The sequence below is a fragment of the Podarcis erhardii genome (assembly GCF_964252035.2).
Source record: "Podarcis erhardii genome assembly, chromosome: 12".
NCBI lineage: Eukaryota > Metazoa > Chordata > Lepidosauria > Squamata > Lacertidae > Podarcis > Podarcis erhardii.
Window position 1 is genome coordinate 16,090,730 of NC_138513.1, and position 17,383 is coordinate 16,108,112.

The following is a 17,383-nucleotide window of genomic DNA, read 5'->3' on the forward strand; positions in this document are numbered from 1 at the left end:
GGGTAGGGGGGGTGACAAAGCTTGCAAGCATAGCCGTGACAAGTGTCAGAGGCCCTTTCTGCCTTCCCTCAACAGTGCCAACAATTTTAAATTTTGAAAAAAGATAAAACAAAACATTTCATTTGAAAATAGCGCATCTTACTCCTTTTTTGCTGTTATCAGTCATTTCTGCGGCATGTTCTGGTGCAGAGGTTGCTTCATAATTTATGCTTCTTTGGGCTTCCCAACAGCTCTGTGAGGTAGGCCACTATGATTTCCATTTTTTCAGAAGAGGGTCCCAAGGCTGAGAAGGAACAGCTCTACCAAGGAAACACTGCTTCCGACACACTTTCCCTTCCACAGAGGTTTCACCCCCCATGACAAAATCATGTTGTGGAAGCTCTGATAAGCAAGCAATTTCCATGCAGGCAAGGAAAAATGATATACACAGCAGCTGGCAGATTGGCACACGGCTAACAGCAAGAAAAGCATGTGTGCCACATTTCATACCTTACACAGCACACATGAATCTTTTCTATCTTGATCTTAATCTTCCTGTAAGGCAGGGTTGGGAGTCTATTTTCTTACTCTTTCAGCTTTCCCTTGTGGGAAGTCAATTTTGCAGGGGTCACAGGCACAAGCGGGTGGGGCTAGGGGCAAAAGCAAGCAGAGCAATGGGTGACATTTGTATAGTAGGCTGCATTCCAGCCACATAAATATGTACATACATTGACAATCAGGACCGCCAGTAGGCTGGTGCAAATGGTACTGGTATACTGGGCCCAGAGCCAGCAAGGGCACCAGACTCTTAGCTTACATTTTTTAAAAAATACCCCCTCATTTCCACCTGCTCTGAAAGGGAAGCTGAGAAGCAAAATGTGGAAGCCCACCCCCACCGCCTTCCCTCACGTTGGCTCTTTTAGTGCTATGTTGGCAGTTTCTCCTAGAAACTGCCCCAGGGTGTGGTCTGAAGACATATGTGGCTACCAGCTTGCTGAGGATAAGCAGATCTGGCTCTTGCCACTGACTGCCAGGAAGCACATTCATGCTGCCTTGGGTTCCATGACAGAAGAAAGGCGGAATATAAATGTAAGAAATCAATATCCCCAGGGGGCTCTTGCTTGCTTTCAGATATTGCTTTCTACTTTTTGCCTGAGAGGCTCTTTTATCCCTGGATACAATGGTACCTCAGGTTAAGAACTTAATTCGTTCTGGAGGTCCGTTCTTAATCTGAAACTGTTCTTAACCTGAAGCACCACTTTAGCTAATGGGGCCTCCCACTGCCACCACGCCTCCACCACACGATTTCTATTCTCATCCTGAAGCAAAGTTCTTAACCCGAGCTACTATTTCTGGGTTAGTGGAGTCTGTAACTTGAAGCATCTGTAACCTGACGTGTCTGTAACCCGAGGTACCACTGTATTTTATTTCCTTTGTCTCGGGTAAATGACATTTTCCGCTTTGTTCTCTGCCATTTCCTATCTCCCAGGGATAACTCCTGTTGTCAGGTACCAGTCACTACAAAACCACTGTCTCTTTCTTGCCACTTTCTGTTTTGAGGGAAGTCTTGTTAACATTTTGTTGGTGAGAGCCAGTGCTTTTTTGTGGTGGTACTCATCAGTACACCATACCGGCACACACCCACCCACCCACCCAGGAGATGCTCAGTCACATGGGGAGATGTGGTATGAGCAAAGCCCGGCCAGGGTCCAGCCACTGCCACCCCCCAGAGCTGGCTGGAGAGCAGAAGTCCCACTCCCCGAGGTCTGTGAGAGTCGGTGGTTTTCCCCCTGCCATGCACTGCGCTCTGCTGCTGTCCATGTGTGCCCTGGTTGCCTCGCTGGGGGGGCTCATGGTGGGCAGGGCAGGGCCAGAAAAAAGGCACTCGTAGATGTTGTTCTTCAGCATTAACTTCCCTCTTAAGGGTCTTGAGAGGATCATTATATCTTTGGATAGTGGCACTCCAGAGTGCAAAACAGGTGCATGGTGGCATGTGAGCATCCTTGAATAGAACTCATCGCTACATGGAAAAGGTGATACCTTGATGAGAAAAAGTGCTAGCTGACCACAAGCAGGAGAAGAATTGTAATGGCCATCAGGGTAATAATGTAACATAGTGGTTGATTAGACACAGACCAGTGCTTGCTATCTAAGGAAATGACACAATTCTCTAAAAACATTGACTTTTCAGCAAATGGGGGGGGGGGTCAAATGACAGATTCAGCAGCTTTCCAAGTCACAAGACATGCTCACAAACAAAAAGCTTCCTGTTAATCAAACTCCAGCCCTTCATCTTCTGTTTTCTCAGGCAACAGAACAGACAGACCTACAAGGAGGGTGTTAAAAAAGGCTGGTAACAACAACCGCTCCCTTGCCACAGCAGTCTCAGCGGACTATGTTTTATTGTGCATGACAGATTTTCATTTCTGAAATGAGTCCTTTGCAGTTATGGGCTTAGTTATGTTTGTGCGATTATAGGAAGCAGCAAGATTCATTTCATGGCCTGTGCGCCGCACACAACTCTTTAACCAGCTGTTTTCATTCTGTTTGCTACTTGATTTACTACACAGTAGCTAAACATGCTACTTTGTTCTCCTGCTGAAATTATTGCAAATAAAATGTGAACACCAGGCCTGCACAACTTAGTGACCCACCAAGCAGAGCACACCCCACTGGACATGCAGTGTAGCCTGCCAGGTGATCGGTGATTCCTTGCCTCAACTTCCCAGTAGAAGGGGGGGGGGAGAGACAGGGACAGGGAGCTTACTGAGCCCCTTACATGGCTGGTGGACTTTCTTTGGCCTGGTGAGAGAGCAGGCCTAGTTTATGCAGACCTTTCCAATGTCATTCTACTTGCGGTATTTAAGACAAAAGCTTAGCTGCAAAGATATATTTTTACCAGATGCCAGGCATCACTGTGGAAAATGGAGGGACAATAGTTCTTTTGAATAAAGAGCTATCACCATCCAGTTTGCTTTCACTAGGCCCCAGTTGGAAGACTGATGGAAAAAGCAGGAGCAATTCCTTTGTCTTTCATTTCCATCTTTTACCCAGGAGCAGGGAATATGTGCTGCAGATGTTTCTTTTATTTCCAGTCCTGTACACTGTTGGTAGTTTTAGTACTTCTAGTACGAACTTGTGCTTGTAGTTCTCACTGTTATTGGTCCATTTGTTTATTGTAAGCTCTAGCAGTACTTATTAGCGAAGGTCGTTTTAAAGGTAACATACTCAAGGTTTCTTGAAACGTCGTGTTAAGGATCTGTGGGTTGGTGCTCACTTAAATTTAAAATCCGGTGCTATGGAAAAGAGAAAAAATCAAGAAAATAGACCTCTTAAACTTGTAAATGAAGAGTTAAGACATTTGAACGTTGCTGGCATTTATAGTTACAAGCCCAGGTAATAGACACAGAGGAATGCTAAATATTTTCTAAAACAGTATGGAGAAAATATGTATAAAAATATTACTATAAAATATAAATCAGAGACACAGCAAGGATGAAAATGCTTAAATAATGCTTTGGGGGGGGGCTAGGGTATTTGATGTTCAGCTTCAGATGTTCCGTCTTTCATTACCACATTCTTCCATTGTTCATCTTAATGCAAAACAGAAGTTCTCCCAACCAAAGTGTAGCATGGTCTGTAGAAGAGAGTCAGGGGGAAAGTTAAAAGGGCTCTAAGGGCAGAAAAGGAGGGAACAGCTGTCAAGTAATCATATTACTGTCACAACTATAGATGGGCTCCCAGTGCCTGACAATGGCAGGGAGAAACCTGATCCGCCACATTTCCTTTCTGACGAAAGGTAAGCACATGCTGATGATCACAGGTGAAGTCCAGGCAGAATCGTTACCCTAAAGAAATAGGTCGGCATCTAATGGAATGATGGCATAGCCCTTAAAGGTGATAGTTCCAGAAATTATTTCAGTAAGAAACTGTGTCTGATGACCAGAGTTATACTCTTGATATATCCACCCACCAGTTTGGTTGGGTACTCACACAAAACCTACACACTCCAAACAAACAACAGCTATCCCCAATCAGTAATAACACTCTTCTTTGTCTATAGGCACATAAAAGATTTGTAACCGTAGAAAGAAAAAAAGTGCAGTGCTTGAGTACCTAAAATGTTTACTCAGGAGTAAGACCTGCTGAGTTCATTGGGACTTTCTGCAGCAAATGTTATCATTCATTTATTTACAGAGTGCCATCTATGTACATAGTGCTTTACAAGGAATATTCAAGGGGATTACAATCTAAAGTAGACATAGAGACACAACAGAGGAAGGCGGGAAGCGGGAGGAGGGGTAGGCAGAGGAACAATAGGTGGTTATATCAATCCCATGTAGTTTGGTCAATTCAGCCTTTTCCAGCATAGATAACTCCACAGCCAGTATGGCCAGTGATCAGGGATGGTGGGATTTTAGTCCACCATCTAGGGTTGAGGAAGGCTTGCTTTAGGCCCCTCCAAACTGGTGTGTTACGCGGGCATGTTCTGCCGCATGTTCTAGACACACCAATAGCACATTTGTGGTTGGATTTATTACACTTTAGTTTGCTCTGCAATGCTTCCCTAGTGCTACCACATCACAGCTGTCAGGATGATAACAAAAGTAGGACAAAAAAGAACATTCGTGGTATAAAAAGTTGCAGGATATTCACTGATTGGAAGTGTAGCACTGTGACCACCCCAGAACTTTTGCAAGTGCAAACAGTATTTTATTTTATTTATTTTTTTATTCATTAGATTTAGGGGAAATAAATGCCAGTCGATGGAGAACCACCTCTTCCAAGGTGTTTTGTCATTTTTTATGGTGGTGGTCTAAATAATCTGGTTCAGTAATGCAGATTCTTAATTATTGTTACATTGTGATAGTATGTCAGACAATTGGATCCTGTATAATTAGCCATTTCCCTTCCCATTTCTCAAAGCCTAAATTTCAGCATAGGTTTTAATCTGTAGAACTCTCATAATGGACCATCGCTTGACTTCACTCAAAATGAAGGACTTACTGATTATTTAAAGAGAGAGAGAAGGGGGAGAGAAAGACATAAAAAAAAAGGAGAGAAGGAAAAAGCAGCCACATGAAAATCCCATTTAGAGGCATTTCAAATCAACTTTGAACAGTATGAGCTTGGGACCCTAATCATTTGAAAACTGAAGAGCTGTTTGAATTTTCTGAGAAAAGGATTTCATTTAAGTAACTCAGTGCTGCATTCCCTTGGTCTCCTAGATTTTTGAGAGTCCTTCATCTTGGAATTGAATGTCATAACTGGACGTGACTCAAAAATGCAGCGCTCTTCACAATCAGCAGCTTACAATTTGGAGAGCATTTCAACTTAAGTTGCGATTGCTCTGCACCATAATACCGACATTCTCCCCATTAACCCTCAGATTGTTCTTTGGACAAAACAACACGTGACACTCAGTGACATGATTCTCCCTCCCCCCTCCCTTAATATTCTTTGAGGCTTTAACAGGGAGTGGAATAGCAGTATAGGCCAGGGGAGGGGTGATGAACTGTTTCCTACCTTTAATTTCTCCCCTGCCCAGTTGTCCTACCTTTGCTTTGGGATGTATGGCATATTTGCATACATATTTGCATAAGTTTGTGGGAGTCTGTGTCTTTTCCCTATGGGTGAAAAAGCAATTGGTGGAGGAAAGCTTTTCACTTTAAATAACCCAAACAAGTGGAGGAATGGTTGGATATCTCTTCCACCACCCTATTTTAAGAGTAAGAGCTTTCACTCCGTAACTTCACAAAATCAACCTATATACCACCAGTTTCCCCTACCCTCCAAATATACTGTTTTCTGTGTCTCAGGACTTCCACCTTCTAAGTGGATTATATTAGCTGTGCCTATCTAAATATCAGCCCTTCTGTCTTCAACAGGACTTCCTTCACATTTTCCCTAAGCAAATGCAGGGTATGTTGATTTAACCCACCCATTCCACCCCACCCTTGCTTTTGGATGTATGACATACTTCCAGGAAAAAGGATGCTTGTGGGACACTAGAGACATACAATCTGTATCCTGCATGTTTCAAAAATAATTTAAAAGTCTCTGATGTGCAGGAGGCATTTAGCAGAAGCAGAGTCAAAGCACCCCGATGAATGTCTGGCCAGCATTTGGACAGAAACCTGTTAAGAAGAGCTTCATCGGGAACAAGTAGCAAGTCCTCAAATGCCATTTTAAGGGGAAGGAAAATACTTGATTTTGTGTGGAAATGGTTCTTTAGAAATTCCATTACTTAAGTGTATACCCCTTGTGACAGGTCAAGCAAATGTTATCATGTACTTTGGTATATAGAGATAAGAACCGTACTTGGTGATGCAGTAGTAGTGTGGCTTTTTTCTCTCTCAAGCGACTGCCTTTGGGCCAAAAAACTGTGTGCAAATAAACCAAAGCATAATGTAGCAACTTACTGGATCCCTGTTTTAGTGAGGCTGGTGCACAAATATTAGTTCTGTATGATGAAGACAATATATGCAGAAGCTGGGATGTGAAGAGACCCTTACATGTGTACAAAATGTTTTCAAGCAAACATGGACTTTCTGATTTCGGAAGGTCCTTTGATGTTCACGGCAGTTGGGGGAAAGAAGAGGGACTGTAAAGCACAGAAAGAAAGCGGCAACCGTGCTTTCCAATTCTTCCTTGAAGGTCCTGTTTGCATGCATGTGAAGCCATCAGGCACTCAGAGCAAAGATAGAGTGTTGCTTGCATCTGCACAGTGCTGAAATAAGTCATGGTGTTGCACTTACACATACAAAAGTCTTGCTTATATGAAAGCAAAGCAGGGGAGTGCTCTTACTGTTTTCAACATGCAGAAGGACCCCATGTTAGTTTACACACAAAAGGAACATAAGCAAATTTGACCATTTCCCCCACATGCAGAGAGCAGCTTCTTCTACCTGCAGCCTAGTGTTCTGCCATACCATGCGTGGAAAGAAATTGTTGGATCAGGTGTAAAACATAACAATCTATTATTATTATTATTATTATTATTATTCTGCAGTGTACAATGTGGGGGTCTGTATGCACACACACATACATGATATGGTAAATAGAGTCCTTATATCATCGTGGTATAATATTTTTTATTAATTTCCACACACAAAACAAAATCATTATATTAAAAAAAAAAACATTAAAAAGGGTTTATGACAACTGTAATCCCCTCTACTCCATCCCTTGGTTCCTTATATTATCTTCATTTATGCATGTCAATAAAATCTTTATCTACAATTGCCTCCAAATCTAAACATTATCCATAACATTACAAGTGTTTTTTAAAATCCTGCTAATGTATTAACTTGCATACATTGCTTTTGTAAATATGCAATAAACATTTCCCATTCTTTTTTATATTTGTTGTCATCTTGATGTCTAAAGTTTCCCAGTTAATTTAGCCATTTCCGCATAATCCATTAACTTAGTTTGCCAAGCTTCCTTGGTGGGGGCTTCTTCTTTCCAGTGTTGGGCTAGCAATGTCCTAGCAGCCGTTGTTGCATACATGAACAAATTCTTGTATTCTTTAGGTAGATCCATTCCTTGTAATACCTAATAAGAAAGCTTCTGGTTTTTTTAACAAAGGTTTTTTTTTAAAAAAAAACCAATTCGTTATATATCATTTCCCCAAATAATTTAATAACCTTACATTGCCACCACATATGATAAAACATACCTTCTACTTCTTTACATTTCCAACACTTATTTTCCCCTGTTTTATACATTTTTGCCAATTTAACTGGTGTTAAATACCACCTATACATCATTTTCATATAAAGTCCTTATATCATAAACACTTATGAGCAACAAAGTCCTGCATGAATAAATCAATTTTCTGGGCTAAATAATATTTATTCATTGTCTTGCTCTGGTACTCACTTAGGTCTACACGTTTTCTAATAAAATGCGTGGGTCAACATTATCCTGAACTTCATTCCACCAATAATTTTTAAAAGCTCCTTTTTCCCAATAAATTGATTACTGAGTTGCCTTCCTTCTCTGGTCCTAACTGGATTTTACCATTTGAACTGCCTCGTGTTGATTTTCCATTGATCTGTTTCTTTGTCCCTCCATTATTCTCCTTTCTGCAGGTGGACTTGGGCCTTCTCCGCTTTGTTTCTGCCATCGGGACCCAGGGAGCCATCTCAAAAGAAACGAGGAAAGAATACTTTTTGAAAACATACCGAGTAGATACCAGCTCCAATGGAGAAGACTGGATTTCAGTCAAAGATGGAAATAATAAACCTTTGGTAAGGTTTTCAATTTTCACAACACCCTGAACCACTTGTGAATTTCTAGAGTGCTTTATTAGTTGCAGTTACAATGGTACCTCTGGTTACGAACGCTTCAGGTTACGAGTTCCGCTAACCGGGAAGTAGCTGCTCCTGGTTGCGAACTTTGCCCCAGGGTGCAAACGGAAATCGCACACCAGAGGCACACATGCAGCAGGAGGCCCCATTAGCGAAAGTGCACCTCAGGATAAGAACGGTTTCAGCTTAAGAATGGACCTCCAGAACGAATTAAGTTCGTAACCAGAGGTACCACTGTATTTATGTTGTTGTTGCTGCCTAAACAACATATTCAATGCTTGGAGTCAGACAGTGCTACCCATATTGCTCTTTTTAATAAGTAATAAAAAACAGACAGAAACTCTCAAGCTATGAAAGAGCTGGAATGACAGCATAGTGAAACATCCAAGGTTTTTTCTTGCATTCTAATTTCAGAATTCCCCTTCCTCACAATAGTTTGTCCTTTTTTTAATCCCTGATATATCACACATGGATAGACAATAAGCACATCTTAATCCAGTTAGTAAAAAAGTTCTGTTGCTGTAACATAAAAAACCAGGAAAACCCATTGGATATGATTTGGCCAAAGTAAAGCACTTACCTGGGTAAGTTGGATGTGGTAAAAAATGAGATGGCAAGAATAAATATTGACATCCTGGGCATCAGTGAGCTAAAATGGACGGGAATGGGCGAATTCAGTTCGGATGACCATCATATCTACTACTGTGGGCAAGAAACCCGCAAAAGAAATGGAGTGGCCCTCATAGTCAACAAAAGAGTTGCGAAAGCAGTACTGGGTTGCAATCTCAAAAATGATAGAATGATCTCAATACGAATCCAAGGCAGACCTTTTAACAGTAATCCAAGTTTATGCACCAACTACTGGTGCGGAAGAAACTGAAATTGACCAATTCTATGAAGACTTACAACACCTTATAGAAGTGACACCAAAGAAGGATGTTCTTCTCATTATAGGAGATTGGAATGCTAAAGTAGGGAACCAAGAGATAAAAGGAACAACTGGCAAGTTTGGCCTTGGAGAGCAAAATGAAGCAGGGCAAAGGCTAATAGAGTTCTGTCAAGAGAACAAGCTGGTCATCACAAACACACTTTTCCAACAACACAAGAGACGACTCTACACGTGGACATCACCAGATGGGCAGCATCGAAATCAGATTGATTATATTCTCTGCAGCCAAAGATGGAGAAGCTCGATACAGTCAGCAAAAACAAGACCTGGAGCTGACTGTGGCTCAGATCATCAGCTTCTTATAGCAAAATTCAAGCTTAAACTGAAGAAAGTAGGAAAAACCACTGGGCCGGTAAGATACAATCTAAATCAAATCCCTTATGAATACACAGTGGAAGTGAGGAACAGGTTTAAGGATTTAGATCTGCTGGACAGAGTGCCCGAAGAACTATGGATGGAGGCTCGCAACATTATACAGGAGGCAGCAACGAAAACCATCCCAATGAAAAGGAAATGCAAGAAAGCAAAGTGGCTGTCCAACGAGGCCTTACAAATAGCGGGGGAGAGAAGGCAAGCAAAATGCGAGGGAGATAGAGAAAGATACAGGAAATTGAATGCAGATTTCCAAAAAATAGCAAGGAGAGATAAGAAGGCCTTCTTAAATGAGCAATGCAAAGAAATAGAGGAAAACAACAGAATGGGAAGAACCAGAGATCTGTTCAAGAAAATTGGAGATATGAAAGGAACATTTCGTTCAAAGATTACCATAATAAAGGACAAAAGTGGTAAGGACCTAACAGAAGCAGAAGACATCAAGAAGAGGTGGCAAGAATACACAGAGGAATTATACCAGAAAGATATGGATGTCTCGTACACCCCAGGTAGTGGGGTTGCTGACCTTGAGCCAGACATCCTGGAGAGTGAAGTCAAATGGGCCTTAGAAAGCACTGCAAATAACAAGGCCAGTGGAAGTGATGGTATTCCAGCTGAACTATTTAAAATTTTAAAAGATGATGCTGTTAAGGTGCTACACTCAATATGCCAGCAAGTTTGGAAAACTCAGCAGTGGCCAGAGGATTGGAGAAGATCAGTCTACATCCCAATCCCAAAGAAGGGCAGTGCCAAAGAATGCTCCAACTACCGCACAATTTCACTCATTTCACACGCTAGCAAGGTTATGCTTAAAATTCTACAAGGAAGGCTCAAGCAGTATGTGGACCGAGAACTCCCAGAAGTGCAAGCTGGATTTAGAAGAGGCAGAGGAACCAGAGACCAAATTGCAAACATGCGCTGGATTATGGAGAAAGCTAGAGAGTTCCAGAAAGACATCTACTTCTGCTTCATTGACTGTGCAAAAGCCTTTGACTGTGTCGACCACAGCAAACTATGGCAAGCTCTTAAAGAAATGGGAGTGCCTAATCACCTCATCTGTCTCCTGAGAAATCTCTATGTGGGACAAGAAGCTACAGTTAGAACTGGATATGGAACAACTGATTGGTTCAAAATTGGGAAAGGAGTACGACAAGGCTGTATATTGTCTCCCTGCTTATTTAACTTATATGCAGAATTCATCATGCGAAAGGCTGGGCTGGATGAATCCGAAGCCGGAATTAAGATTGCCGGAAGAAATATCAACAACCTCAGATATGCAGATGACACAACATTGATGGCAGAAAGTGAGGAGGAATTAAAGAACCTTTTATTGAGGGTGAAAGAGGAGAGCGCAAAATATGGTCTGAAGCTCAACATCAAAAAAACGAAGATCATGGCCACTGGTCCCATCACCTCCTGGCAAATAGAAGGGGAAGAAATGGAGGCAGTGAGAGATTTTACTTTCTTGGGCTCCATGATCACTGCAGATGGTGACAGCAGCCACGAAATTAAGAGACGCCTGCTTCTTGGGAGGAAAGCAATGACAAACCTAGACAGCATCTTAAAAAGTAGAGACATCACCTTGCCAACAAAGGTCCGTATAGTAAAAGCTATGGTCTTCCCAGTAGTGATGTATGGAAGTGAGAGCTGGACCATAAAGAAGGCAGATCGCCGAAGAATTGATTCTTTTGAATTATGGTGCTGGAGGAGACTCTTGAGAGTCCCATGGACGGCAAGAAGAACAAACCGATCCATTCTTAAGGAAATCAGCCCTGAGTGCTCACTGGAAGGACAGATCGTGAAGCTGAGGCTCCAATACTTTGGCCACCTCATGAGAAGAGAAGACTCCCTGGAAAAGACCCTGATGTTGGGAAAGATGGAGGGCACAAGGAGAAGGGGACGACAGAGGACGAGATGGTTGGATAGTGTCTTCGAAGCTACAAACACGAGTCTGACCAAACTGCGGGAGGCAGTGGAAGACAGAAGTGCCTGGCGTGCTCTGGTCCATGGGGTCACGAAGAGTTGGACACGACTAAACGACTAAACAACAACAACAACAAAGCACTTTAAGACCCAATTGAATACATGCATGCCTATCTCACTGAAGTTGATAGAAGTTGCTGTGTTTTGTCTGGATTGCTGAACCCAATGTTTTTAGACTTTCCCAGTTTTGTTGTTGTTCAGAAATGTCAGTTGTGTTAGACTCTAGCCACTAACACCCATGCCACAGCAATATTACTTGTCCTTCCCAATAACTACTTGGGCCCACTGTCTAGCTTTCATCACTCATCACTTCAAGTAATGCTGTTTAACATTTAAGGAATGGCTGGCCAACCTTTTTAGGGCACTTTTGGATTTTTGAGAGCGACTGCTGTGGGACCCCTCCCCCTCTAGTTGCTTCTCTGCCTCCTTCCCTTGAATCAGTTCCCTCCCCACCAAGAGACAGAACAAACGTGTGTGTATACACACTTCGTTGTTCAAAGAAACCTGAGTGAAAATTGGATACAGTAGAATTAATTAGAGTCTTGAGAAGCACATGGAAACTGGAAGAGGAAGTAGGAAAAGAGATTCACTCTTCCTATTTCCTCCTTCAGCTCTATATGCTTTTCAAGGGGGTTGCTGATCTCAACAAAGTCTTACTAACCAATTTTACTGCTGGTTTTATCTTGTCAGAAATGTGGAAGCAGTTGTAAGGCATAGAATGATGTTAGGGGAGAGGGGAGAAGAGTAATGTTAATTGTGTATTTCACAACTGAAGTAGTACACATGCCCATCTAAAAGGGAACCCTCATAAGATCATTAAGTCCAGGTCTAAAATTACCTAACTGCACCAATGGCCTTGACCAAAGGTAGGGTTGTACCCGTGACTCCAACACTATTTTATTTTATTTTAAAATTTAGATTTCTTTTTAGAAAGAGAGAGAAAAGAGTGAACAGATACAACATGAGATAGAGCTGTTTTAATAGCTGTGTAGAACAGAAAAATATATTTCGTTAGGTCTGGCTTCTCACCCATGTATGACAAGGTGTACCTGCAAAAACCTTCCTGTTTGCACACAACTATTACAAATATAGGTCCCTCAGCTTCCTTTGCATTTGGTTGTCTTAACAAAATAATGCCAAAAATGGGTGTATTCAGGATTAATGGTGCACCTTTGAGATGGAAATGCTAAAAACTGCTAAGCTATGGGTTACCTGTCATTCTGGCATCTTGCCTATATGTCACCAGTTCATGGCCATAACTTTCTTTTTGGGGAGATCAAGGTACTTGAGTTTAAGGGAATCTGTTCCCAATCAAATCTCAAAACTTTTAAATATTATGAAAGTTATAACACCTTCTTTTATAAAAACACAGTATATACCTTGAAGGGGAAAAAACTCCAGCATCGCACCACTGTGCCAAATGAATATTCTTTACTAGATATGATGTAGGTACCATGACTTATTCAGCAAGGCTCATGGGTCAAAGCCTCAAATATCCCCCACTGTTGCTATTTGTGCTTACAACATTCCTGAAGGTCTTGTGCTTCTTCTATTCTTCCTTATCAGGCATAACAGATAAGAGCCTAATTGTTTTTTTCCTATTTGTCGTCTCATACTGAAAGGGAGCCAAACTCTACCACAGGCCTTGGCCTAGCTTTCCTGTGCAATTAATATTAATAAGTTAAACAGATGGTTGGTAGTAAATATAGTCAATGTTTGCAAGACATTCCTGCTGATCTTCTTCCATGGCCATTTCCTCCCCATTAAAAAAAGGAAGAGCATTTCTTAGCAAGACTATAATGAAAGAAACAGATGAAACATAAAAGATGTTACATGGGCAATATTCAGTGTGTTATGGTCTTTATGGTCTTTGTCCAAAAGCAGAAAGGTTTCAATGGGATTTGTTCCATGATAAAGATGGAGAGCAAGAAAAGTACGCAGGTTGATGACCTGGAGTTTTTTTGATGAGATAGTCAACTTCCTTTGTTATAGTCTGCTCTGAGCAAAGGAAAAAACAGGAAAGTTGGGGGAAGGTGTAAGAAATTACTGTCCATAAAAGGAGAACTGCCTAAGATCTGTAGAGTGGAGTTTTGCATTGTTTAATGAAATGAGGAAATTAGTCACCTTCCTTGAGCTAAGTCTGTGGAGAATTTGTCTTTCCTATGGTATGGCTTTCCCAAATGGCTGCAACAGATGCGTTATATATTTATATGGTGGTATTGTTTGTCTAGCTGGATGCGAGTGTCATGGGAGAATAGAATGAACATGTAGTGGTGGCAAACAAATCTAGAGCATTTCATTAAAGTTTTTTTAAAAAAAGAAATCTTTCAGACTACTTAAACAATTATGCAAAATGGAATTATCCAGAAGAGAAAATGGTTCCTTTATAACTTGTATAACTTGAAAGCTGCACTATTGGAAGGAAGTATGTGGTGTTGAACTCAGTGACTCCCCTCTAATAAGCATACTTAAACTCATTGGGTTTAAACAGCCCATATTCAATTGTGGCTTTGATTTTTATCTAGGTAAACAGTGAGTCAGAGAAAGTCCTCCTTTACTCCTCTATCCCTTTCAGACTCTGTGAATGCTGCACTTATTGTTATCAATGACTTTATTTATGGGCAAAGACAAAGTTTTCAACATGTTTAAGAGAAATCGCATTTCCTTCTCTCCTTCTGTAGGTGTTCATAGGGAACACCAATCCCACTGATGTTGCTTACAGACCATTTCCCAAGCCAATCCTGACTCGTTTCGTTCGCATCAAACCTGCAAGCTGGGAAACCGGGATATCACTAAGATTTGAAGTGTATGGCTGTAAAATTACAGGTAAGGGTTAAGTTTTTGTTTTTTTATCTTTTTTTAAAAGCAGAATTTAGCATTAACTATTTCTGTTTTATAAACATTTGCAAACAAGGATATAAGTATAACCAGGTTGCAATCACAGAGGTAATCCGCATCAAAGACAGTGGGATTTACTTCTGATGAAACATGCTAAATATTGTACTGTAAGGGAACAGGCGACCCTTCCTTAACTGCAATACAAATATTTGAAAACATGCTGAAGAAAAATGACTCTAAGAATTAGCATTGTTTATTAGGTGCTCCTAATAAACGCAGGTGGCGCTGTGGGTTAAACCACAGAGCCTAGGACTTGCCGATCAGAAGGTCGGCAGTTTGAATCCCCGCGATGGGATGAGCTACCGTTGCTCAGTCCCAGCTCCTGCCAACCTAGCAGTTCGAAAGCACGTCAAGGTGCAAGTAGATAAATAGGTACCGCTCCAGTGGGAAGGTAAACGGGGTTTCCGTGTGCTGCTCTGGTTCGCCAGAAGCGGCCTAGTCATGCTGGCCACATGACCCGGAAACTGTACGCCAGCTCCCTCGGCCAATAAAGCGAGATGAGCACCGCTACCCCAGAGTCGGCCACTACTGGACTTAAAGGTCAGGGGTCCCTTTACCTATTAGGTGCTCCAGTAGCCAACAAACAACATGTAATTTTTAAAAAGTAAAAGTAGTCATAAATGTTTACTAGGTAGTTTATAATGGTTCAGTGATGTTATCTAAACCATGGCTAAGCATGAACACACAAGCGTACAGATACTCACAGGTAAAATCTCACCTGCTTCCCTTGGACTTGTTGGTAAGCCAAGAACAAACCTTGGTTATAAGTTGTGGTTTCTCTGGAGCAAGACAGATCATTCAGGCATATCACTAAGCCAAACCATGGTTAGCTGTGAGTAGAGTAGCAGCAGCACGACGAGGGAGAGGAGCAAAAGTAGCTGCAACTTTTGCAGTGAGGACCTGCACTCTCATTCACACTTTGGCTTAGTGTCAAATATGAGCCAAGCCTATGTATTTTAGCTAAGAGAAAGTGCCATCTGTTACTGGTACCATGCTATTTTTATTTTAATTATCCTTATGATTTTAATAGATCTCTTATATTTATATATAGTTTTAATTGTATTTAATTGGTTTTTAAGGATTGTTTCCCCCCCCCCCCATGTTTTAGCTGTCCCTATTTTATCTGTAAGCTTCCTTGAGTCCCTGTCAGGGAAAAAGGCGGGGCAAAATAAATACATAATAATAAGCAATCTCTTTTTAATTAAATATATGTAGATTCCCATGTTTCAACACCATCCTGCGTTTCAAGACAAGCACATTTTTCTGACTTGATTTTTATGATACCAAATGAAACATTATTTATGAGGAAAAACGGAAGGAGAGAGAGATATGGCTAGAGGTGGCAAAAATCTATTTAAAACAATCATAATGATATTCTTTATCATTCCTATTATAATGAACTGTACAATAGCTATATTAATGGATACATTGAAGAATACTGAAAATGTTTCTTTGGTCAAATATAAAAGTTCACGATTAGAAGTTACTTTTTCCTTTCAGAAATTAGATATATCTCTGGAAAAGAAAAGGCTCTTCATGGGTTTTTGTGGTTTCCTGCAGGGAAGAATTTCTTCATGGTATTTTTTCTTCATTTTTCTCTGCATATTTTTTTTTAAGGAAGTAAAACTTTGATTGGTCAGAGAATTAAATTACATGCATTTGAGGTATTACCTAATGGATAGAATATTCAAAGGACTATCCAGAACGGACCCTGTACTGAAACAGTACATATAGGGTATCTTGTGAAGTACACAGATTTACATATATCCTTCAGATGTGGTGAGTGGAGTGGTAATTTAATAAAATGTAGTGAAGAGTCTGATCCATCAAAATCCCAGTTTGTCCATAATACAAGGGGAATAATACTGGTTCATTTACCACTTATAAGTCCTGTATGTATATGTATACATTCTATTATTGTTATTGTTATTATTAAGATTATCCTTGCTCTGGCATGCTGGGTATGGTGTCTGGACTCATCACTGACTCTCAGATTACTGCATCAAATGAATTTGAGCGAAACTGGATCCCAGAAAATGTGCGTCTTATAACGAGCCGTGTTGGGTGGGCACTACCACCACCCACCTCTCACACATACTCAAAGGAGTGGCTTCAAATAGACCTCGGTGAAGAGAAGATAGTGCGAGGCATAATTGTCCAGGGAGGCAAACACAGAGAAAACAAGGTCTTCATGAGAAAGTTCAAGATTGGATACAGCAACAATGGATCGGACTGGAAATGGATTATGGATGCCAGCAAGAGGAAGGCCAAGGTGAGGTTATAATCAACATGTGGCAAGGAAGAGTAATGTGTAGCTCAGTGGTTGAGCACACTCTTTGAATGCTGAAGGTCCCCAGTTCAAACCCTAGCTTCTCCCATTAAAAATTATCAGGTAGCAGGTAATGGTGCAAACCCAATGGTCCAGTCCTAATTCTACTTTCCTGGAATAAGCCCATTGAATTCAACAGAACTAGCTCCTGAGGAGGGATTCAGAGTAAATTGGGATAGTTCACTTGGTAGAGAATGAGACTCTCGGGTTCACGGGTTCAAGCCCCACATTCTGCAAAAGATTTCTGAATTGCAGTAAGTTGAACTAGATTATTATTGTGGTTTCTACCAACTTTACAGTTCTAGGATTCTATGAAATTAAAATCAGTTCACATTTAAAGGCAGACCTACCTAATTCACACTTCATAAAAACTGAAACACAGCAGTTTCTCAAAAAATGCAGTTTTCCAGATTTTGAAAAACAAATGGTTTTCCAAACAAAAATATAGGGATATTGGACAATAAATAGCTGGTTCCGGTGAAAAGGACTTGCTGCTAGATTTGTCAAGCTTAAATGAACATGAATGTCAGCCACTTGTACACTGGCTTGCATGCACAG

At 41.0% G+C, this 17,383-nt stretch overlaps 1 protein-coding gene across 3 annotated transcripts in view; it reads left to right on the plus strand.

The window, feature by feature from the left end:
* The window catches only part of NRP1 (neuropilin 1), a 127,956-nt gene that overhangs the window by 82,425 nt on the left and 28,148 nt on the right, over nucleotides 1-17,383 (plus strand). For all 3 annotated transcript variants that reach the window (XM_081834238.1, XM_081834236.1, XM_081834237.1), the window contains exons 7-9: nucleotides 8,076-8,234; nucleotides 14,280-14,424; nucleotides 16,434-16,768. In XM_081834238.1, coding sequence (XP_081690364.1) covers nucleotides 8,076-8,234; nucleotides 14,280-14,424; nucleotides 16,434-16,768 — 639 coding nt within the window. The remainder of the gene's footprint in view (nucleotides 1-8,075; nucleotides 8,235-14,279; nucleotides 14,425-16,433; nucleotides 16,769-17,383) is intronic.